The sequence below is a fragment of the Hyla sarda genome, chromosome 1 (assembly GCF_029499605.1).
Source record: "Hyla sarda isolate aHylSar1 chromosome 1, aHylSar1.hap1, whole genome shotgun sequence".
NCBI lineage: Eukaryota > Metazoa > Chordata > Amphibia > Anura > Hylidae > Hyla > Hyla sarda.
In genome coordinates, this window is record NC_079189.1 from 180,945,559 (window position 1) to 180,969,243 (window position 23,685).

The window sequence follows — 23,685 nt, forward strand, 5'->3', positions numbered from 1 at the left end:
AGAATTTCTGGAGCAGAAACATCTGCCGTGGAAATTCTGATTTCGGGGTCTGCAGAAACAATAAACATTCCGCTTGGAAATGCATTGCTGTTTGTGAAGATGGCAAGAGATCCTATTGCCGGCAGAACAAGCAAATGTGTGGTATGTCCGCATAGGTTTTTCAGGAGGTACATTCTGCATATTTTCCGAGCCTCTCTGATAAACACAGAAATTTATGATACATTTAAATCCCAATTAACTTCAATGGGTCTTTATTTGTATCAGTTTGCATCAGTTCCATTTTCCATGTTTTTTCCCAAAAAAAACAACAACAAAAAACAACCTGACGGAAACTAACCATCCGTTCAAATGTTTACATTTAAGTCTATTGTGACAGTTACACAGAAGTGTGTTCCTATTTTTTAGGATTCATTTGTGTAGATGCATCGATTCCTTCCAAAGGATGACAAAATGCAGACGTGAGCCCACAGTTTTTATTTTCAAATAAAACTTGAGCTGTAGTTGGTTGCTATGGGCAAAATAAATTTTGTCTTCAAGATATTGCTAAATCTGGGCCTAAATGTGTGTGAACTTAGCCTAAAGATGCCCATAAGACAGGAATTGACAAATCTTAAGTGCCAAGGCAACTAAAAAAAGTTTGTAGTGGCACCCAGGTTTTTGTCCGCCCTTTCCAAAAGGATTGTCCATCTTTAAAAAAATATATATTTTTACTCACCTCTACCTCCGTTTTTGCACGGACCCCCCCCCCCCCCGCTGTTTTGCCTGAAGTCGGCGCTTTGTTGGCACATGAGCAGTGGACATTAGGTGACTGCTGCAGCCTATCAGTGGCCTCAGCCGTCACGCTTTTACTCAGGAGTGTCAACTGCAAACATCAGCTCATGAACACTAGGATGCCGGCCATAGACATCAGATGATGAACACCGGAGGCAAAACGGGGCATCAGTGTAGGAAGGAGGTGGAGGTAAGTAAAAGTTTTTTTTTTTCCTTTAAAAATTTGAAACTTGTGACTGTGACACACGGGAGGGGGGGACAGTAATAACTGTGACACACAGGAAAGGATGAGGGACAATAATAACTGACACAAAGGGGGAGATAAGGAGATAATGACTGTTCCGGGGGAAAATGAGAGGACAGTAATAACTAACACAGGGAAAGATGAGGGGACACTAATAATTGATCATATGATGTCATGCAACGTCATACAACACCCTTATGTGTCGCGCAGCATCCTGGCTTCTAATTATTATTATTTTTTTCTGGCTTCTAGATTGAGAACAAATCTATCAAGCCCTACCATAAGCATTACTTACACACTGGCTGATACTTCAAATAATTTTACAGTCAAGAAAGAAACTGGAAGTTCTTTACTTCACCTCCAGTGATTTTAGCCTGTTCTATTAGGATCCATGTGCCAGAAAGGAATAGAATAGTAAATTACTACTACAATCTAGTAGTGCCATCATTCTAGAGCTACAATAACTCAATAATATTTACCAGATGTTGTACGGGGCAGTGAGGGGTAGTCAATGCTGGTGGAAAAGGGGGTTCTGCAATGACTGTAGGTGCTGCCCTGTAATCTTCACTACTTGCCAGGGGCATCTCCCTCTGACTTAACCTGTGAAGAGCTTAAGGTAAACAATACATTCTGTTTCAGCTTTAAATGAACCTTTTGGGCATACATTATCAAAGCAAATAATGGGATGATCATTTTACTTTAGCATAGCACATATAACATTTTCTTTCTTTCTAGCATTTACTATTCTGCAAGCTAAAAGACTGGATTTAAGATACATGCATATATGACAGCTGTTGGGTGAATGCTTATTCGGCCAACAGCACCGACATCCCCCCATACAGATCACATTTGCCTTGGCCGAGCATGCGTGTGTTCTTAATGTGGAGAGGGGAGGAATGCTGCTGCTAGGTTCCTATAGCCGTGGCTTATTTCTCACATAATCAAAAGATTTGGGCAACTGAAATCCAACACGTCTGACCCTCATTTCTTCCGATGCCAGATGTCCAGAGGTTACCTTACACATCAGATAGTTGGCTGTGCCCACAGAAATTAAAATGCACCGCTACAGTACAACACTGTACACATCATGTCTAAATATGATCCATTTCAAAATCGGCACCTAAATCTGGCTGCAGTATATCACTGTGCCGTATTAGCCAAGCTTCCATAGGACAATAAACACATTCACCCTTTATGAAAAAACTCCCCTAAAACTTAACTTTTATTCTATTACTAAAATGTGTCAGGAATTAAAACAATGTATTGCTATTACTTTAAACAATTTATTTGGAAAATCAATAAATAAAGTTGAAAAAAAACAACATATTGCTGCACACTGAATAATGTATAGTGGTGGTTAAACAAAACCACAAATGACCGTATTTATCCTAAATAATAGATGCTGCAGTCCTCAAGAGAAGTGCATCAATAACATCAATTTAAAAACACTCAAACATGCTCCCCTCTCCATGTTTCGGCGGGTCACTGTTGTCATTTGGAGGTATTCTAATACATGCCCATAATATCTCCTGATGACGAAACATGTAGAGGGGGGCACGTTCGAGTGTTTTTAAATCACCAGTATTGATGCACTTCTCTTGAGGACTTCAGCCTCTATTATTTTGGATAAATACTGTACTATCATTTGTGATTTAGTTTAACCACCACTATACATTATTCAGAGTGCAACAATACATTGTTTTAATTCCGGTCACATTTTAGTAAAAGAATGAAACTTAAGCTTTAGGGGAGTTTTTTTTATTTTTTATAAAGTGTTCGTAGTGCTCCGAGCTGCGGCCCAGAGTTATTGGGGGAGATTTATCAAAACCTGCCCAGAGTAAAAGTTGCTGAGTTGCCCATAGCAACCAAATTGCTTTCATTTTTGAAAGGGCCTCTGAAAAATGAAAGAAGTGATCAGATTGGTTGCCAAGGGCAACTCAGCAACTTTTCCTTTGGACAGGTTTTGATAAATCTCCCCCATTGTGTTTATTGTTGAGTGTAATGTACTTCTTGGTGCTGGGTAATATATATTGTTTAAAAATGTGTTTTTTATGATTTATGCGTGTCTCAGTTGGGACAAAATACAGGTGAGGGTGTGAGCAGGACTCTGTGCAGTTTCCTGGCTTGTCAATCAGCCTGCTGTGTGAGCTGGGGGTGCATCACAGAGCCTCAATGCACTAAGCAGCCAATTGTCAGCCAAAGTGATGGCGTAAGTTCACAAATGAGATATGAAGGCAAGTGTCAGACAGGATCAGCACCGGTTAAAGGTGTTTTTTGTGTGTGTTCTATACATATTAAGGATTCTGCCAACATCTAATGTATATGTTCAGCTTTTGGCTGTACTTACGACCCTTTGGCTACAGTTGCCAGGAACCCTTAAAAAAAAAAAAAAAATGATACTAATGGCTACAGAAACACATGTCTACTTTTAAATTCTCTCATCCATATCTGACAACCCCATGGCCCCACTGATTGAACAGGCTGTATTGGTTTAAAAGGGGTACTCCAGTGTTTTAAAACATATTAAGTGTCTGGATTCCTGATTAAGTGTCTGATCGTGAGAGATCCAACCTTGCGGACCACCCTGCATTCTCCTGCATGGTGCCTGGGCCATGCCTATGATCGACTAGGGGTCAACAACCTCCCCTCCATTCAGTCTCTAAGTGAGCACCAGAGCATCTAGTACAGCACTCTTCTGTCTGCAGAGCTCCCGCAGAAGATGAAATGACGGGCGTGTCAACCCCGCTCCCTGCACAGAAAGCTGTTTGGGAGATCGTGGCGGTCCGAATAGGGGGATAAGTTTTAAAATGCTGGATAACCCCTCTAACTGTTTTCCAGGCTGTTTTCATGAGTAACTAAGGGTCTTGCTCCTGTTACTAATATTAGGCAGTTGGAATGGGTAAGGGTGGGTTCACACAACAGAATCTCCTCACTGAAAATAATCCTCATCAGGAACTTTTATTGACATCAATCGTGCTTTGATTCCACAAGGATTCCTGGCATTTCTGCATGGAGAAGTAGAGGAAATTTAGTGTGGAAATTCTGCTGTGTAAACCCAGGTGTAAAATTACTTTAAAAAAAACAAAAAAACAAAAAACAAAACAAACAAAATAAAAACACTGACATTCAGAAAACAAAGAAATTTAGGAGAGTCAATTTATAAAGCACACACAAAAAAAATTAAAATGTATAATTGCCAAACCCAGAGCATTTCTAATTTTTTTTTACGCATATTAAAAATAAGACCGAATGAGGGTCAAAAGTGTATTCTCTATTCTCCATTTCAGCAGCCCATCAAGTGACCTGTGATGTCATTACTCTTCATGTACCTGGGAGGTCTTATAAACCTAGGCTATGGTCAAGTGGCTAAAATTTCTTGACATATATAAAGCCTTACTGTAGCAAGAAGAGTTGGTGACATTATGGTAATGTGCCACTGGAGTGGAGAATGGGCATATTTACAGGGAAGTTATAAAGTTACTTATCAACTGTTGACAAGAGGGGACAAAAAGGAATGGAAAGTTCCTGAATGACCAATGTAATGCTTCAAAATCAAAATCTTATAGATGCTATGGGTAATTTTAATATTAAAGCCACATAAGTAAATGGCATAGCTTTTTATTTTACATTATTGCAAAGTGTATTTCTATTAAAAATAAAAACTGTACAATGGGGTGTCATTTTTCATACAAACCTCCCTTTTGTCTCATCTGCTTACAATTAGATGCCTGTTTACATGAGAGGAACATTACCTCTCCTACAGTTGGTAAAACAATGGGCTAAAAGGCATTTTGGAAGTAAGATACAAATTTGGTTTTATTCCTTTTGAATTGAAAACCTGCAGTTCTGACCTTGCTCTTCTACCTTCTCCGTGCCTACATTCTTGGTTATGGCTTCAGGCCTCGAACACAACACATTCAGACTTTCTATAGCGCTGCTAGGCTCTGTTAAAGATTTCAAGGGTAAAATGCCTCTTCCTGAAGCCCATAGTTCAGGTGTGTTACAATCTTTATTAGACCCTTGAACAGAATGGTGCATGTTGGCATTTGGCAATAGAGAACGTGATTTGCCAAGTGAGTCATCCAGATTTTTGGTTAATGTCTTTAGCTTGGATACGTCATCTGACTGAAACATAATCTGCCTAAAAGAAATGTGGCTCATCTTAGCTTTGTTTGGAAGTGAACATTCTACTGTCGGTATAACAGTGGCCTCAATCATTACCTCTGGTTTGTGGTCATTGTCCCCAGCTTTGGCCATTTCAGATTGGCTCTTTAGGAGTGTTTGTATAGTGGATTCGGCTTTGACACATGACAAGTCAGACACTGCTGTGATATCACAATCTGTGATATTTCCATGAAGTATGGCGCTTTGAGTATAGTCATTTTTTAACAATTCATTCTCAGTATGTTTTTCTTGATTTTTCTTTTCTTGTTTTTCCATTAAGTCTGCACACATTCTAGTTGAGTCCGATACACTTCCTGGCTGGCTTTCGGTTGACTCAGCATCATCTAGTTCTGTTAAATCAAAACTGTCCATTAGATTAAATGTGATTTCTGAGAAAGCTCCATCATGGTTTTCATAATCTATGATACAGTCATCAGCATTACTAGCCAAGGAGTCTGGAGGAAGTGACTGATCTTTGGTCAGGCCAGGTTCAGAAGTTTGGGATTTAGACAGATGCTTGTTGTCTACCATATCTGTTTCTCTGTCTAAGCTCTTTACTTTTTCTTGCCTTGCTTTACTATTCATTAAAGGATTAGTATGACTGATATCAAGGCTCTTTCTTGGACTCAGTGGCGTTACAAAGTCAACATGGTCAATCTGAGCAGTACTAGAAGCTGGAGTGTTATCTATGTAGACATCCCATCGACTCTTGAGAGGCTCACATCTTACAGGTGGTAGCTGAATGGGCAGATTACAAGGTTGCGCATCTCCTACGCTATTTTGTACAGATGCAGTTCTCTGGACCTCATGACTGCACACAAGATCATCACCTGATGCCTTCTGACTAGGCAGAGTGTCCAATAGAGCTAAAATCTGTGCCGTACTTCTTGGGTTTTGTTTAGTTATTTCTCCTTCTTTAGTATTTTCTGTTGAAGCCAAAAAGTCATTGTGAAAAATATTTTCTCTTTCATATGGATTTGCGGTAGTCTCTATTGTCTGTTCTGAAAAACTGTTTGCATGCTTGTCTTTATCTGGCTGTTTCCTGTAAGGAGCAGCAAATAAAGGAGATGCAGCATATAACTGTGGAGACTGTGAAGAAAATCCATGCGTCAACTGAGGACCTGGCAGAACTGAAGTTTCCTCCACCTCTAGAGATGGCTTCTTTGTAATTTCACGTGGACCTTGGAAGCCCTGAAAAAGATACACACGCTATGCTTAATACATAATAGTCTCTCCAGTTCTTTCACTTCAAGGCCTTTCAAAAACAGTGACACAAGAAACATTTTCATTTTTCCTCTTTTTATGAAACTGCAAATCTGTAGCAAGATGCAGCAAACCAACTACATAGGTGGATTTAAGGATCTGCAGCTTTCCCTAAGATCAGCACTGACATTTTAATGCTTTGTGTAAATGGGGCTATTTATTAATAAAAACTGTTGCAGCTTTCCAAGGCAAATTCTGCAAGAAAAATCTGCAAAGTATACACGTGAACATGGCCAGAAAAACAGCCAAAATGGTTGATGAATACTCCAATTAAAGAAATCACTGTTGCATCTCTCGGCCATTCCCCTCACCCCCTTTAGCAATATTCACTGCTCCTTCTTGTGACATGGCTCTGAGCAGCCAAGCAGGGAGCAGTGTCACCACTGGTGCTGCTGAAAGCCACTTCACAAGAAGGAGCAGTGGATACTGATGAAGGAGACGAGGGGAATGTCTGAAAGATGCAGTTGTAAGCGTTGCTTAAAAAGAAATGGGAACGTTTACCATAGCTAGTTTATCTTATTCACCAAATTGTATATATATTAAACTAGCTGAGTACCCGGCGTTGCCCGGTTTTTCATTCCTAATCCTTGTTGGGGAGGAAAATAAACAAAGGAGGAAGCTTTTGACTTCATATCCCGTCCTCATATATTGTTGTCATATCCCGTCCTCCTATCTTGACCTCCTATCCCGGTCCTCCTATGTGTACCAGTTAATGAAATATCTCCAGCCGTACGGAAGTTATATGGGAACACATATTTCCCATTGATTTGCATGGGACTTTAAACAAAAACCCTGACCCTCGCAAATGGGGGTAGTTAAGGGTTAAATTAACTATCCTATATTTTAAGTGGATATATAAGTAACATGTGACCAAGTATTATCAAAATATCTCAAGCCGTTTAGAAGTTATGCAGTAACATATATTTCCCATTGACTTGTATGGGACTTTAAACATAAACCCCGCCCCTGGCAAATGGGGGTGAGCAAGGGTTAAATTACCCATCCTATGTTTGTTGTAGACATATAAGTAACATGTGTGCCAAGTTTAATGTTAATATCTTTAGCCTTTGGACGTGTTGCTGGAACATACACGTTGAGTTCTATATATATATATAACTCCATAATGGCTGCATAGATTTGGGTAACATCTTTGGAGACAGGGTCATCCGCACTATAAGCCTGTATATTCAACTTAGTGCATGTGGCCCTCCTGTCACCCTGTCCCCCTTCAAAAAAGTAATAGGGGACACAGCTGCCTGGTTCTCCAAAAGTGACATCACCTAGCAGACACTTAATAGTCATCCTCTAAAAGGTAATCAAATAATGTAACTTACAGTAAACTTTCTTTTTAAACCAATTGGAAGCCGCAGACCCATAGGTTTTAGAGAAATCCTGCTAAAGTTGTAGACATCTTTATTTTCAGCAGGGCTCTTTGTGGAGCTGGTGTTATCACCCACTCCTTCCACTGTTATTAGATAACGATCACTTTCCAGTTCATCTCCAGGGTTTACCTGTGAGAAAAATGTGAAAAACATGGCTGATGGAAAACTGACAGATTTTCTAACATTTTAGAGATAAAATTATCATTGCCACTTTTACAAAAGTAAAAAAAAAAATATATAATATTATATATATATATATATATATATATATATATATATATATACATACACACACACACACACACACACACACACACACAGTACAGACCAAAAGTTTGGACACGCCTTCTCATTCAGAGTTTTCTTTATTTTCATGACTATGAAAATTGTAGATTCACATTGAAGGCATCAAAACTATGAATTAACACATGTGGAATTATATACATAACAAAACAAAACAAAAAAAAAAAAAAAGAGTGAAACAACAGAAAATATGTCATATTCTAGACTCTTCAAAGTACCGTAGCCACCTTTTGCTTTGATTACTGCTTTGCACACTCTTGGCATTCTCTTGTTGAGCTTCAAGGGGTAGTCACCTGAAATGGTTTTCACTTCACAGGTGTGGAGGAGGTGTGATGGTGTGGGGGGCTTTGCTGGTGACACTGTTGGGGATTTATTCAAAATTGAAGGCATACTGAACCAGCATGGCAACCACAGCATCTTGCAGCGGCATGCTATTCCATCCGTTTTGCGTTTAGTTGGACCATCATTTATTTTTCAACAGGACAATGACCCCAAAACACACCTGCAGGCTGCGTAAGGGCTATTTGACCAAGAAGGAGAGTGATGGGGTGCTGCGCCAGATGACCTGGCCTCCACAGTCACCGGACCTGAACCCAATCGAGATGGTTTGGGGTGAGCTGGACCGCAGAGTGAAGGCAAAAAGGGCCAACAAGTGCTAAGCATCTCTGGGAACTCCTTCAAGACTGTTGGAAGACTATTTCAGGTGACTACCTCTTGAAGCTCATCAAGAGAATGCCAAGAGTGTGCAAAGCAGTAATCAAAGCAAAAGGTGGCTAGAACCTAGAATATGACATATTTTCACACTTTTTTGTTATGTATATAATTCGACATGTGTTAATTCATAGTTTTGATGCCTTCAATGTGAATCTACAATTTTCATAGTCATGAAAATAAAGAAAACTCTGAATGAGAAGGTGTGTCCAAACTTTTGGTCTGTACTGTATATATTTGTAAAAATTTGTTGTATAATCTGGAACATATGTTGTGCCGGCTTTTAATTTAAATTCTTTATTTTTAACAAGCAGACTACCTGCCACATCTTCTCCTCATATCCCATCCTCACATGGGGCTGAGTCGTGATGAAGAGATTGTAGGCTGAAAATAGCAGTGGCAGGGCTTTGTGGGAGTGACTTGCATGCCAGACCAATGCACAAAAGGGTCGTAAATAGAAGGTGGTGTCGTTTTATGGGGGAGGTGTTCTTTGGAAGAGGTGCATGGCTTGCAAGCCGCACCAATGCACAATGAAGGAGCAAAAAAAAGGGAGACTTTATTTGCAGGAGAGGCATGGCTTTGCAAGAAGTGCATGGCTTGCAAGCCGGACTAACACATTCACCTGTAGATGCGGAGCTTGTGGAGTAAGGTGGGGCTGAGCTGTAATGAAGAGATTGTGGCTGAAGGACCTGTTATGTGGGTGTATCAGGAAAAAAATTGTGTTTTCGGGCTTGGGTTCAAGCAAGGGTTGAAAATAGAAGGGGTGTGGCTTGTGGAAGGGATGTGGCTTGCAAGCTGGACTGATGCACTCACTAGGAGATGCAGAGCTTATGGAGTAAGGTACCAGAGGTCCCATAGGCTCGCATCACAAAAAAAACAACCCTCACATAAGGGTTATTTGGGTTGATGTAACTATCCTATACTTTTAGTAGACATATAAGTAACAAGTGTACCAAGTTTAATCGAAATATCTCCAGTTATTTGGAAATTATGCTGAAACCCAAAGACTTGCATGGGACTTTAGACAAAAAACCCTACCCTCCCAAATAGGGGTGGGTTAAAGTTAATTTAACTCTCCCTTTGGTTGCAATCAACCAATGCAATTGGAAACAAACAGATTTCAAAATGAAAATAGTAGCTTACTTTACAAAAAACTTTCACTAAAACTGCTATGAAACCCAAGTTTTGCATTTCATGAATTTGAAAAAATTATGACGTGTTCAGTTTTTTTTTCCCCTAGTGAATCTGCAAGGGGCAGGAATTTATTGCCCCCAGCCATGTCCCCTCACATATTGCCCCAAGCAAAGTCCCCACACATATTGCCCCCATACTATAGGCCCAATGAAAAAAAACAAAAAAAAAAAAAAAAAACACTTACTGTCACAGCGAGCGCTCCGGTCTCCACCTCTGGACCGGAGCGCCTGCTGCCTCTGTCCTCCACTCCGGGGTCCCGGCGTCTCCCGGTAAGACGCACTGACCGGGAGCGCGAGTCTCACTGTGGCAGGGATGCGGCTAGCGTGGAGGCTGGTCCCCGCTCAACGTACCTTCTCCCCGCGCGGTGCTCTGTGCTCCTGGATCCAGGCACGCGCGGCCCCGCTCTCTAGGGTGCACGCTGGCTTCAGTAAATTTAAAGGGCCAGCACAACGGTAAATGGGGCGCTGGTTCCTCACCTCCCACTGTGTTCCCCTAATAAAAAGGCACCTGCCTCTTCCTACCCTTGCCGGATCTTTGTGCCTGGTGCCTTTGAGAAAGCGTTCCCTACTGTGATATTGCCTTGCCAGTTGCCGAACCCATTGCTACTGTATACTCGCCTGTGAACCCTTGCCGCCTGTCCTGACCTCTGCTACGTCCGACTACGCTCTTGTCTGCTCCCTGTGTACCACGCTTTATCAGCTGCCAGAGAGGTTGAGTTGTTACTGGGGGAAACGACCTGGTAGTTACCGCCGCAGCAAGTCCATCCTGGCTTGCGGCGGGTTCTGGTCAGTAGCTGCTTAGAACCGGTCCTCCAGTACAACTCGTGCCATCGCCTCTCTGGTCCAGAGGATCCACTACCTATCCTGCCGGTACGTGACACTTACTACTTCATCGTTCCCCCGCAGCTTCATTCGCTCCTCTCTCATAATCATTATGCAGACGCTGCACGCACAGGAAGCCCAGTCTGCAGTGACAGGACAGAGCTGCACGGCTCCATCCTGTTACTGCAGGAGCGTACTTTGAACTGCATGACAGTCTTAAAGCAGCACTCACTCTGGGCATCAAGGAGGAGAGTCCTGGATCCCGAGCGGCACCATCATCCCCTGGTCTAGGCGGTGAGGCCGGCCCTGGCTCAAATTGCCTGAAGCAGGGCTAAATGCCTGAAGAAGTTGCCTGCCCAGTGCCTAGAACTGCATGGCCTGGGCATCGGGCAATATGATTTCCACAACCCTGAACATGTGTACCAAGTTTCATCAAAATATCTCCAGCCTTTCAAAAGTGATGCTGGAATATACATGCATAAACACACACACTTTAAGATAGAATATATATATATATATATATATATATATATATATATATATATTCTATTCTCTATGTCAATCATATCACACTATCATACAAATCACAAAATCACACTATAATACTAAGCTACTACTCTTCGTCTGAATTGGTGGCTTCCAAAACATACAGTATTTACTGTAGAAGGACCAGGTAGGGTTTTTTTCTGTGCAGAAAGGGAGAGGATAACACCAGAGGTGCAACTGACCTTACCGATATTGTCAGGAGGTAAGAAGAAACGACTCTACTTATCCTTGATGCAGAAAAAGCTTTTGAACATCTTTGTTGGGCTTTCATGTTTTCAACACAGTCTTTGGGAAAACTGGATCCTTCCTGTCTTCTATCAGACACCTCTACTGTTTTTTTTATTGCCACTGTTAACTCATCTCATGCCATGTCTCCTCTGCTACATGACAGGGATGCCCCTTGTTGACCTTGCTGTTGAGTTTGTTCAGTAGCCATTTTTTGCACAGGATATTCTGCTCACACTCACCAACCTACATACCAGACTCTTAATAAATTGAGTATCTTTGTGTGCCAGACTTATACCTCTACACCAGCTATGAGCAAATTCACAATGAAAAAAAAAGGGCACCACCCAGATGTACAGATAAGGCATGCCAAGATTCGGCAATATTAAGCACACTGCTGCAACAGTGCCTATTACTAAACAGCAGCAGTGTGCCCAGGAAGAAGCTCCCACACCAAACAGTGCCCTACACCAGACTTACTGTGATGACTACTGCCTAAGTGGCCTATGAGTAACACAGTGTAGGAGAACAGCTGAATTGACTATTTTGCCTAACCTAGGCTCTTTGTTCTAAATGTAAGAGATCCCAAATGGTTGACCCTCGCCAGACATTTATACATCATATGAACATGCTTTAAATACTAGTTGTGGCAACAAAAAAAATTTTTTTTTTAAATAAACCATATAAAGATCCAGATGACAGGGTGAAGATAACACTGTGTCCATCTTGCATTCTTCATGCAATATCTACTCACCTTTCCAGTTTTTAGATAAACACTTTCCAAGCGCTGTCCTTTGTCACTATATAACACTGCCTATTTAAGAAATAAAGATTATGAAATATATTTGCAAAACATAAAAGTCATTGGGGGAGATTTATCAAAACCAGCCCAGAGAAAAAAAGTAGCTGAGCTGCCCATAGCAACCAATCAGATCACTTATTTCATTTTTGAATGGTTGCTATGGGCAACTCAGCAACTTTTCCTCTGGACTGGTTTTGATAAATCTCTCCCATTGTTTGTAATTTATACATTGTATAGCTTCACTGTAGCATTACACTACAATATATCCATATATCATGGATACGTGTATTTTGTAGTGGATCATCATGGGTCCCATGGAATTATAACAGCTTCCTCAGGTTTGCATATTTTGTGTGTATCAGAGAGAATAGTGTAGAACAGTGTTTCCCAACCAGGGTGCCTCCAGGTGTTGCAAAACTACAACTCCCAGCATGCCTGGACAGCCGAAGGCTGTCCAGGCATGCTGGGAGTTGTAGTTTTGCAACATCTGGAGGCACCCTGGTTGGGAAACACTGGTGTAGAACACCCACTACTCAAATAAAAATGCCTTACAGAAAAGAAGAGACAAGTGAACACAGCTTAGAGCTTATCAGAGTATATTCTGTACAGCTAATAGGTGACTGGGGAGGGTGCCAAAATCCTGCAGTCAGCTGTTTTCCAGAGTAATGGGACCCACATACACAATACAGGAGCTGGAAGCAGACAGTTCTGTACACTGTATACAAGTCATGTTGGATTACTGCAGTTGACATCCCGTTGAGCACTACAATATGTACAGGCCCATCTGCTTCTCGCTCTGCTCCCTGTGTGCTGCTGACGCCACGGCTCTGGCAAACAGCTGATCGACTGGGTTGCCAGGTAGGAGAAAAAAAAATCCTGTTTAGATAGTTAAAGTCTTGGACAATGTCAAAGAATATTTGTATGACCCATTTGTAATTCCAAAAACTTTCCATGGGCTAAATATATTGAGAAAGAAGACATATATTTTTATATTTTCTGTGTTATATAAACACAGTTAAAGAGGTACTCTGGTGGAAAAATACTTTTTTTTCCCCTTTTTCTTTTTTTTTTTTATCAACTGGTGCCAGGAAGTTAAACAAATTTGTAAATTTCTTCTACTAAAAAATCTTAATCCTTCCAGTACTTATTAGCTGCTGAATACTACAGAGGAAATTATTTTCTTTTTGGAATACAGTGCTCTCTGATGACATATCTGTCCATTTTAGGAACTGTCCAGAGCAGCATATGTTTGCTATGGGGATTTTCTCCTACTCTGGACAGTTCTTAAAATGGATGTCAGCAGAGATTACTGTGCTCGTGATTCAGCAGAGAGCTCTGTGTTCCAAAAAGAAAATAATGTCCTCTGTAGTATTCAGCAGCTAATAAGTACTGGAAGGATTAAGATTTTTTAATAGAAGCAATTTACAAATCTGAGCAAATAGAGAAAGTACACGTCCGGCACTGCTGTGCAGGTGAAGGCAATATACTGAGTGATGTGATATCCACTATACCAGGCATAGGTAGAGACTAGACGATGTGTGCTATGTCTGGAAGGCACATATCGCTTGACAGAATCGGAACAATGTAGAAAAAGACCGCACTCACCCGATCAACGTGCACAGGTTACTTTATTCCGTTGGACATAAAACGTTGAACACAGAAGAACAGGCAGTCGGCAGGAATGCCGGGGAACAAGAGGTGTGGTTACAGCTGTTTCACGGGAACACAGCCCGCTTCGTCTGACGAAGCGGGCTGTGTTCCCGTGAAACAGCTGTAACCACACCTCTTGTTCCCCGGCGTTCCTGCCGACTGCCTGTTCTTCTGTGTTCAACTTTTTATGTCCAACGGAATAAAGTAACCTGTGCACGTTGATCGGGTGAGTGCGGTCTTTTTCTACATTATTCCAATTTACAAATCTGTTTAACTTTCTAGCACCAAAAACAAAAAAATGCTAATGCCAACAGTTTGTGAATTGCATACTTTTTATGTAAGGCTGCATTTAATTTTTAATTTTCTTTTTAAATACTGCCACTGCAGGTTTTGACCTAAAGCCCGAAGTGTATTCAAAAAAGAACAGGAAATATAAAAGAAATACTTCTCATTCCTCATGGATCCACTTCTGGCTTTGCCTCAAAAACTGCAGTGGCAGATCTCCAAAAAAACTGCCAAGTGGAAACGCAGTCTAAGAGGCATGGGCAGACATAAAAAAACAAACCAACATGGAGACATGTCTTGAAGGTAATGAACTGAAGACCAAAAATCTCTCTAATGCGTGAACAATCCTGTTTAATAATACCGGACACACTTCTAAAGTCATTAAAATACAGTACACAATTTACAAGAAGGGATCACATTTTTATCATCTTTACATTATATACAATATAAACATTACCTGCTGTCCTGATGTCTTCAAACAACCATCTTGCCAAACCTTAGCCTTTTTAGCCTTCTGGTGGGTATATAGAACCTAAGAAAGATGGATTATTATTCAAGTAAATTATATTGTATCTTTGCTAAACAAACCAAATAAATACTTACAGTGTAGACCTCAGCAGTCATGGCTTCAAGGAAGGAACCATTAACGCTCATGCAACTTCACCTATTATAAAATCATAATAGATGGAATTATTAGACTAGTCAGCAATAACATGACCTCTTCTAAGGTACAATTTGCTTAATGTTTTCTGCCTAATGTCGGGCTATACATCAGCAACCTATCAAGAAGGGATATTAAAGAGGTTATCCAGTAACAGAAAAAGAGCGAATTGCTTTCAAAAACAGCACCACACCTGGAGGTTGTGTGTGGTATTACAACTAGAGATGAGCGAACTTCCAGTAATTCGATTCGTCACGAACTACTCAGCTCGGCAGTTGATGACTTTGGCCTGTATAAATTAGTTCAGCTTTCAGGTGCTCCAGAGGACTGGAAAAGGTGAATACAGTCCTAGGAGAGATTCTCCTAGGACTGTATCCACCTTTTCCAGCCCAGCAGAGCACCTGAAAGCTGAACTAACTTATGCAGGCTAAAGTCAGCAACTGCCGAGCCGAGAAGTTTGTGACGAATCGAATTACTGTAACTTCGGTCATCTCTAAATACAACTTTCCTCCATTCACTTTAACCCCTTAAGGACCCAGCCCATTTTCACCTTAAGGACCAGAGCGTTTTTTTTGCACATCTGACCACTTTCCCTTTAAACATTAATAACTCTGGGATGCTTTTACCTTTCATTCTGATTCCGAGACAGTTTTTTTGTGACATATTGTACTTTATGTTAGTGGTAAATTTTTGTCGATACTTGCATCATTTCTTGGTGGAAAATGCCAAAATTTAATGAAAAATGTAAAAATTTTGCATTTTTCTAACTTTGAAGCTCTCTGCTTTTAAGGAAAATGGATATTCCAAATACGTGTAAATTATTTATTGATTCACATATACAATGTGGGAGATTCATCAAAACCTGGTCCGAGGAAAACTTGCCCAGTTGCCTATAGCAACCAATCAGCTTGCTTCTTTCACTTTTAGAAAGGCCTGTGAAAAATAAAACAAGCAATCTAATTGGTTGCTATGGGCAACTGGACAACTTTTCCTCTGGACAGATTTTGATAAATCTCCCCCAGTATGTCTACTTTATGTTTGCACCATAAAGTTGACTTACTTTTGGACAACACCAGAGGGCTTCAAAGTTCAGCAACAATTTATTTTTCACAAAAGTTTCAAAATCGCAATTTCTCAGGGACCAGTTCAGTTTTGAAGTGGATTTGAAGGGCCTTCATATTAGAAATACCCCATAAATTACCCCATTATAAAAATTGCACCCCTCAAAGTATTCAAAATGACATTCAGTAAGTGCGTTAACCCTTTAGGTGTTTAACAGGAATAGCAGCAAAGTGAAGGAGAAAATTCAAAATCTTCATTTTTTTCACTTGCATGTTCTTGTAGACCCAGTTTTTGAATTTTTACAAGGGGTAATAGGAGAAAAAGGCCCCCAAAATGTGTAACCCAATTTCTCTCGAGTAAGAAAATACCTCATATGTGTATGTCAAGTGTTTGGCGGGTGCACTAGAGGGCTCAGAAGGGAAGGAGCGACAATGGGATTTTGGAGAGTGAGTTTTTCTGAAATGGTTTTTGGGGGGCATGTCACATTTAGGAAGCCCCTATGGTGCCAGAACAGCAGAAAAAAAAACACATCGCACACTATTATGGAAACTAGACCCCTCAAGGCACATAACAAGGGGTACAGTGAGCCTTATAACCCCACAGGTGTTTGACGACTTTTCGTTAAAGTCAGATGTGTAAATGAAAAATAAAGTTTTTCACTGAAGTGCAGATTTTTCCCCAAATATACCATTTTTTTTTTTACAAAGGGTAATGGAGAAAATGCCCCCCAAAATGTATAACCCCATCTCTTCTGAGTATGGAAATACCCCATGTTAGGACGTAAAATGCTCTGCGGGCGCATTACAATGCACAGAAGAGAAGAGAAGGAGTCACATTTGGCTTTTGGAAAGCAAATTTTGCTGAAAAAGGTTTTTGGGGTGCATATCGCATTTAGGAAGCCCCTATGGTGCCAGAACAGCAAAAAAAAAAAAAAAGCACAATGCATACTATTTTGGAAACTACACCCCTCAAGGAAAGTAACAAGGGGTACAGTGAGCCTTAAAGAGGTACTCCCGTGGAAAACTTTTTTTTTAATCAACTGGTGCCAGAAAGTTAAACAGATTTGTAAATTACTTCTATTTTAAAATCTTAATCCTTGCAGTACTTATTAGCTGCTGAATACCACAGAGGAAATGGTTTTCTTTTTGGAACACAGACCTCTCTGCTGACCTCACGAGTACAGTGCTCTCTGCTGACATCTCTGTCCATTTTAAGAACTGTCCAGAGTAGGAGAAAATCCCCATAACAAACATATGCTGCTCTGGACAGTTCCTAAAATGGACAGAGATATCAGAAGAGAGCTCTGTGTTCAAAAAAGAAAACCACATTTTACAAGGGGTAATAGGAGAAAATGATCCCCAAAATGTGCAACCCCATCTCTTCTGAGTATGGAAATACCCCATGTGTGGACGTCAAGTGCTCTGCGGGCGAACTACAATGCTTAGAAGAGGAGGAGCGCCATTGAGCTTTTGGAAAGAGGATTTGTTTAGAATGGAAGTCAGGGGCTGTGTGCATTTACAAAGCCCCCTGTGGTGCCATTTCAGTAGACCCCACTGGTGTTTGACAAATCTTTGGATCAGTGTGCTGTAAAAATTAAAAATTAAATTTTTATTTTTTTTTAACATGGGAGTCAATGGGAACCGTACAGAACTGTTTGTGCGTACTGTTCCATCAGGTTTTCACCATACGGTTTTTGACTTTGCACAGTTTTTTTTCTTGGAATTTCAATCAAACAAGTGAAACTTTATTTAAAATGGAGTGAAAAGTTAAAAAAGTATACGTTTTTTTCTTAAAAAACGGATGCAACCGGACATCATTTTTCAAACCGTATACAGTTTTCAACCGTACATGGGTTAAATATTGTACACACTTTTTGATACAGTTTAGTCAGGTTTTGAGGAATCTGTTTTTCATCAAAAACCTGATACAGGAACTGTATTGCAAAAACGTGATGTGCATGCACCCTTAGTGTAGTGTAATCCTACAAAAAACAATCGCCAAAAAATGTATATGCTACCTAAACCAATACATATCTCCTACATGAGCAATGGTAGACAGACAGAAATATCAATCACAAAAAAGACACTTGTAAAAACACATAAAAAGGCACAAAACACACAAGACAAAAAGAATTCCCACAGGTAAGATTGCAGAAACTACTGGGTGGAGAAAGGAAAATTTTCCTCCCGGGATGCCAATTAAAGTATTGTAAAATGCAGTGCAAATAATATAGTCATAACAGGCAAATGCTCTAGCAGGGTATATAATTGCAAAAAAGATCACGGCAGTGAAAAAGTGCTGCAGTATATGTAAACATGCAAATAAAGTGCATTTGTCAAGTAACCGGATCTATTGCACATACCCCAAGTAGCCCTCAATATATCCGTACTTGTAGAGTATACAGTCAGATAAATACATGTAATGACTGGCAAAAAAACCAATACCCCCCACTGTAACCAAAAAGGTCCCAACAGCGCTGCACAAGATACCTGTGGGTCACACAGAAAGTTACCCTGGTAGTGTAGTGTTTTTAGGGTACATTCACACTGGCTGGGGGGTTACGGTGAGTTTCCCTCTAGGAGTTTGCGCTGCGGCAAGAAATTTTCCACAGCTCAAACTTGAAGCAGGAAACTCACTGTAAACCCGTCCATGTGAATGTACCCTGTACATTCACATGGGGGGGGGGGAACCTCCAGCTGTTGCAAAACTATAACTCCAAGCATGTACTGACAGATCGTGCATGGTGGGAGTTGTGCTTTTGCAACAGCTGGAGGCATACTAAGTATTTTCGTACCAGTGAGCCTCCAGCTGTTGCAAAACTACAACTCCCAGCATGTACTGATCACCGAAGAGAATGCTGGGAGATGTAGTTATGCAACAGCTGGAGGTACGCAACTACAACTCCCAGCATGCCGAGACAGCTGTTTGGGCATGCTGGGATTTGCAGTTTTGCAACATCTGGAGGGCTACAGTTTAGAGCCCACTGCACAGTGATTTCCAAACTGTAGCCCTCCAGCTGTTGCAAAACTGCAAATCCCAGCATGCCCAAACAACAACCAGCTGTCTGGGCATGCTGGGAGTTGTAGTTTTGCTTTTGCAACATCTGGAGGGCTACAGTTTAAAAGTTTGTAATAAAAGTTTTAGTCACCCTTCCATTTGCCTTTTTTTTATGAAATAACTTAATTAAAAATAAACATACCGTAAATCTTTGTGGTATCACCACTTGCATAAATGTCCAAACTATCAAAATATAAGGTTAGTTAAACCGCACGGTCGATGGCGTACACGTAAAAAATACAGAAGTCCAAAATTGTGTATTTTGTGTCACTTCATATACCAATAAAAAAACGATCAAAAAGTCCCATCAAAACTACAGACCGATACAGTCCGATAAAAACTACAGACCACGGGCAAAAAATTTACCCTCATATAGCCACATATGCAGAAAAAAAAAAAGTTATAGGGGTCATAATGACAATTTTAAACATACTGTACAAATTTTGGTGTTTTTTTTTTTTTTTTAAGTAGTAAAATAAAATAAAACGTACATAAATTGGGTATCCTTATAACTGTATGGACCTACAGAAGATAAGGTGTCATTTTTACCAAAAAGTGCACTGTGTAGAAATGGAAGCCCCCAAAGGTTACAAAATAGCATTTATTTTTTTTTATTTCACCAAACAAGTTTTTTCTGTATCTCAGATTATGTTACAAAATAAGTGATGTCATAACAAAGTATGATTGTTGACGCAAAAACCGAGGGTCTGTAGGTGCAAAATTAAAAGCATCAGAAATTAATAGAGTGCATGTAATCTACAGGTAGATGACCCATGCTTCCTGGGGTCCCTGCGGTCGGACACCGCCCTCCCCCCTGCGCGATCAGCTTCCTATTCCCTATCCTGTGGATAGGGAATAAGTTAATTTTTGCTGGCGTTCTCCTTTAATGGAATGGAGCTGCAATACCACAAACAACCTGCAGACAAATGTGATTTTTTATAAATCAGCTCTGTATTTCTAATTCTGGATAACTATTTTGATGGGCCAAACATAATCTAATTGTGACTACATTTGGTCCTTTTCCCAAATGGACCTCTTTCTGTTCAGGATTCAAAAACATGGTAGATCCCATTAAGAGTCACACACAGAAACAGGATACATTCAGGAAATGGACTAAACATAGTAACAATTATGAATCAAGTTGGAGTATAGGTCATCATCCCTTTCAGTAGGTTGCGACGTGAGGCAGTATACGTGATGTAAATATGGTCTAAGGCTCGGTCCTCAAAGTAGTTTTTTTTAACATAAACCTGGCAGTAAAATATGTGGCTTTCCTAATGTGTTTCAAAATACGTCAAAACGACATTAACTCATAAAAGAGAGAAAAAAAAAAACATAAAAGGTTCCACATATACATTCAGACTACGATTAGGCCATTAAATGGGCACTCTTAGATACAAAAACGTTTTCTATGTTGTACATCTTGGCAAAACATTAACTTTTCTAATATACATCATATTAACATTTGATTTCCTTTTTATAGAAATCATAGCTTATAAAATCATGGCTTTGTCCAAGCTGAAGCACAGGCATGGACAAAGTCTAGTAAGTGAGGGTGGGCTAGCACTCCTCTGTGCTCTCTCCTGTCTGATACGACAGACAGGGGAGAGCACAGAGGAGTGCCATCAGTGAGGGGAGAGCACAGAGGAGTGCCTTCAGAGAGGGGAGAGCACAGAGGAGTGCCATCAGAGAGGGGAGAGCACAGAGGAGTGCCATCAGAGAGGGGAGAGCACAGAGGAGTGCCATCAGAGAAGGGAGAGCACAGAGGAGTGCCATCAGAGAAGGGAGAGCACAGAGGAGTGCCATCAGAGAAGGGAGAGCACAGAGGAGTGCCATCAGACAGGAGATCACAGAGGAGTGCCATCAGACAGGAGAGATCACAGAGGAGTGCCATCAGACAGGAGAGATCACAGAGGAGTGCTATCAGACAGGAGAGATCACAGAGGAGTGCTATCAGACAGGAGAGAGCACAGAGGAGTGCTATCAGACAGGAGAGAGCACAGAGGAGTGCTATCAGACAGGAGAGAGCACAGAGGAGTGCTATCAGACAGGAGAGAGCACAGAGGAGTGCTATCAGACAGGAGAGAGCACAGAGGAGTGCTATCAGACAGGAGAGAGCACAGAGGAGTGCTATCAGACAGGAGAGAGCACAGAGGAGTGCTATCAGACAGGAGAGAGCACAGAGGAGTGCTATCAGACAGGAGAGAGCACAGAGGAGTGCTATCAGACAGGAGAGAGCACAGAGGAGTGCTATCAGACAGGAGAGAGCACAGAGGAGTGCTATCAGACAGGAGAGAGCACAGAGGAGTGCTATCAGACAGGAGAGAGCACAGAGGAGTGCTATCAGACAGGAGAGAGCACAGAGGAGTGCTATCAGACAGGAGAGAGCACAGAGGAGTGCTATCAGACAGGAGAGAGCACAGAGGAGTGCTATCAGACAGAGGAGTGCTAGCCACCCTCACTTACTGGACTTTGCCCATGCCTGTGCACCAGCGTGGACAAAGCCATTGGCCCTCATTTACTATTCTAAACCCGACCTCTTTTGTCGTTTTTTTTTTGGCGCATCTTTGTCTGCGCCATGTCGCAGACATCGTGCGCCAGTCTGCGACACCATGCGACATTTTTTCCCGACGGACCCGATGTGGATACTCCCAAACCCGAAAAAGGGGCGTTACCCGACATTTCTGAGCTTTCCCACGTATTTATTAAGGTTTCCAACCCGAATTTGTTGAATTGTTGTGGATTTTTTCCCGACAGCTCAGAGGAGTTGGAAACCAAAACCAACAAAACCCACGTGCGACAAACAGGATGCGACATAATAATAAATACCAGGGGAAAAAAGCAGTCGGGTAAGAAAGCAAGATAGACTTACAACCCGATTTTCTTAGTAAATGAGGGCCATTATTTTACAAAACATGATTTCTTTAAAAAAAAAAAAAAAAAAAATTCTTATGAAGTATATTGGAAAGGTTAATATTTTGCCAAGATGTACAACATATAAAAAGTTTTTGAATCTGATAGTGCCCATTTAAAGTCAGTGTTTCCCATCCAGGTTGTCTCCAGCTGTTGCAAAACTACAACTTTCAGCCAAAGGTTGTCGGGGCATGCTAGGAGTTGTAGATCTGCAACGGCTAGAGGCACCATCATTGGGAAACACTGCTGTATACATTGGCATTCCAAATTGACAGGTTGCTGATGTATATATTCAGTGTATTGCATATTTATAATGTGAACCCTGCCTTACAGATTCATTTTTTACATTTTCTGGAGGGAGGCTGATAAATATGACATTTTGCCTTAAATCTTTACCATTTACTGCACCATATAAATAACACCATACTTCTGTCTTCTAGATTAGAACAATTATGGTGATATCTATATGACTACACTTGGTTAACGTGCTTATTTTTTTGTGGACTGAGTGCAAGGGCTTTTTTTAATTTTTTCCTGGGACCTGTCCCACCCCCACAGAAGGCTAGTTCCCAATACAGAAGTGCTCTGTATGTAGGACAGTTTTTCCCAACCAGGGTGACTCAAGCTATTACTAAACTACAACTTCAAGCATGCCCAGGCAGCCTTTGGCTGTCCCAGCATGCTGGGAGTTGTAGTTTAGCAACAGCTGGAGGCACCCTGGTTGGGAAACACTATATTTAGAAAATGAGAACTACTACATTGCTAGACCGGTTTTATCTGATGTATATTGGTGGAATGACACCAGTCATATAATGACAGTAATGGTCTCCAGCAATGTTTCTACTTTCAGCAGACACACAGTACTGATACCCCCACAACGTCCCGACTACATGACAGTAACAAACTGAACTTGTCGTCCTATCTGTGATACAGAACAAAGTTTTAAAAAACACTCACATCTGACATCTTTTTCGAAGACTTCGCGCTCGGGTGACGTCATAACCCTGCGCCCCACACGTCGAGATGCCAGGAAACTGCACATACACAGCCCTCCGTGCTGTACCTGAAAAAAATCTATTTTGTAAGGTAAAATACATAAAAATAATTTAACTATTTCTTTTACTGACAAAACGGTGAAAGCAAACGACAGTCAGACCAACGTTACTATGGTAACACAGGCACTGCGGCGCACACCCTCGGCGCTGTGGGTCCTTTTGTGGGTCGCGCAGTAGTGACGTCAGTCCTCGGTCCGCTTCTATTTTGTGGATGAGTCGTGAGTGACATGTGATAGCCGCTCGTAATTCTAGTAAGTAAAGCTTGTTTGGTGCATCGTGGTAATAGTGGACAGTGCAGCTATAGTCATCAAGTATATGTGCTGCGACTAGTGGTCTTGTCATGTGACCACTCACAGTAACAGATCTGGTGCTGGATGATGGTAACACTATGCGGTATTTACTTGGAGCAGTGTGTGTACAGGGCCCAGCCATGGGAACAGTAGTTCCTGACAGTCGGACCCCCACTAGTTCTGAAGTGATGTCACCTACTATAGTGGGTAAATCTCATTTAAAAAGTCTGTTCAAAGAAACCACATTGATGACCTATCCTAAGGACAGCATACTCCGGTCTGTATA

General features: G+C 41.1%; 2 protein-coding genes across 8 annotated transcripts in view; one reads left to right on the forward strand and one right to left on the reverse strand.

Annotated features, from left to right (window-relative positions):
• Positions 1-23,685, reverse strand: part of ZGRF1 (zinc finger GRF-type containing 1) — a 171,535-nt gene that overhangs the window by 78,822 nt on the left and 69,028 nt on the right. Inside the window, exons 3-10 of one of the 4 annotated variants that reach the window (XM_056564937.1) lie at positions 23,012-23,117; positions 14,965-15,025; positions 14,819-14,893; positions 12,379-12,438; positions 7,777-7,953; positions 4,867-6,370; positions 3,363-3,390; positions 1,495-1,615 (exon numbers count right to left, since the gene is read on the reverse strand). In XM_056564937.1, coding sequence (XP_056420912.1) covers positions 1,495-1,615; positions 3,363-3,390; positions 4,867-6,370; positions 7,777-7,953; positions 12,379-12,438; positions 14,819-14,893; positions 14,965-15,015 — 2,016 coding nt within the window. In that variant the 5' untranslated portion in view covers positions 15,016-15,025; positions 23,012-23,117. Of the gene's footprint in view, positions 1-1,494; positions 1,626-3,362; positions 3,391-4,866; positions 6,371-7,776; positions 7,954-12,378; positions 12,439-14,818; positions 14,894-14,964; positions 15,026-23,011; positions 23,243-23,685 lie in introns of those variants that run through there. The other 3 variants (XM_056564944.1, XM_056564952.1, XM_056564962.1) reach the window with 3 other exon arrangements.
• The window catches only part of LARP7 (La ribonucleoprotein 7, transcriptional regulator), a 43,212-nt gene continuing 42,527 nt past the window's right edge, over positions 23,001-23,685 (forward strand). Inside the window, exon 1 of one of the 4 annotated variants that reach the window (XM_056564986.1) lies at positions 23,001-23,140. In XM_056564986.1, the coding sequence (XP_056420961.1) occupies positions 23,078-23,140 (63 nt within the window). In that variant the 5' untranslated portion in view covers positions 23,001-23,077. Of the gene's footprint in view, positions 23,141-23,239; positions 23,361-23,468; positions 23,607-23,685 lie in introns of those variants that run through there. The other 3 variants (XM_056564992.1, XM_056564999.1, XM_056564976.1) reach the window with 3 other exon arrangements.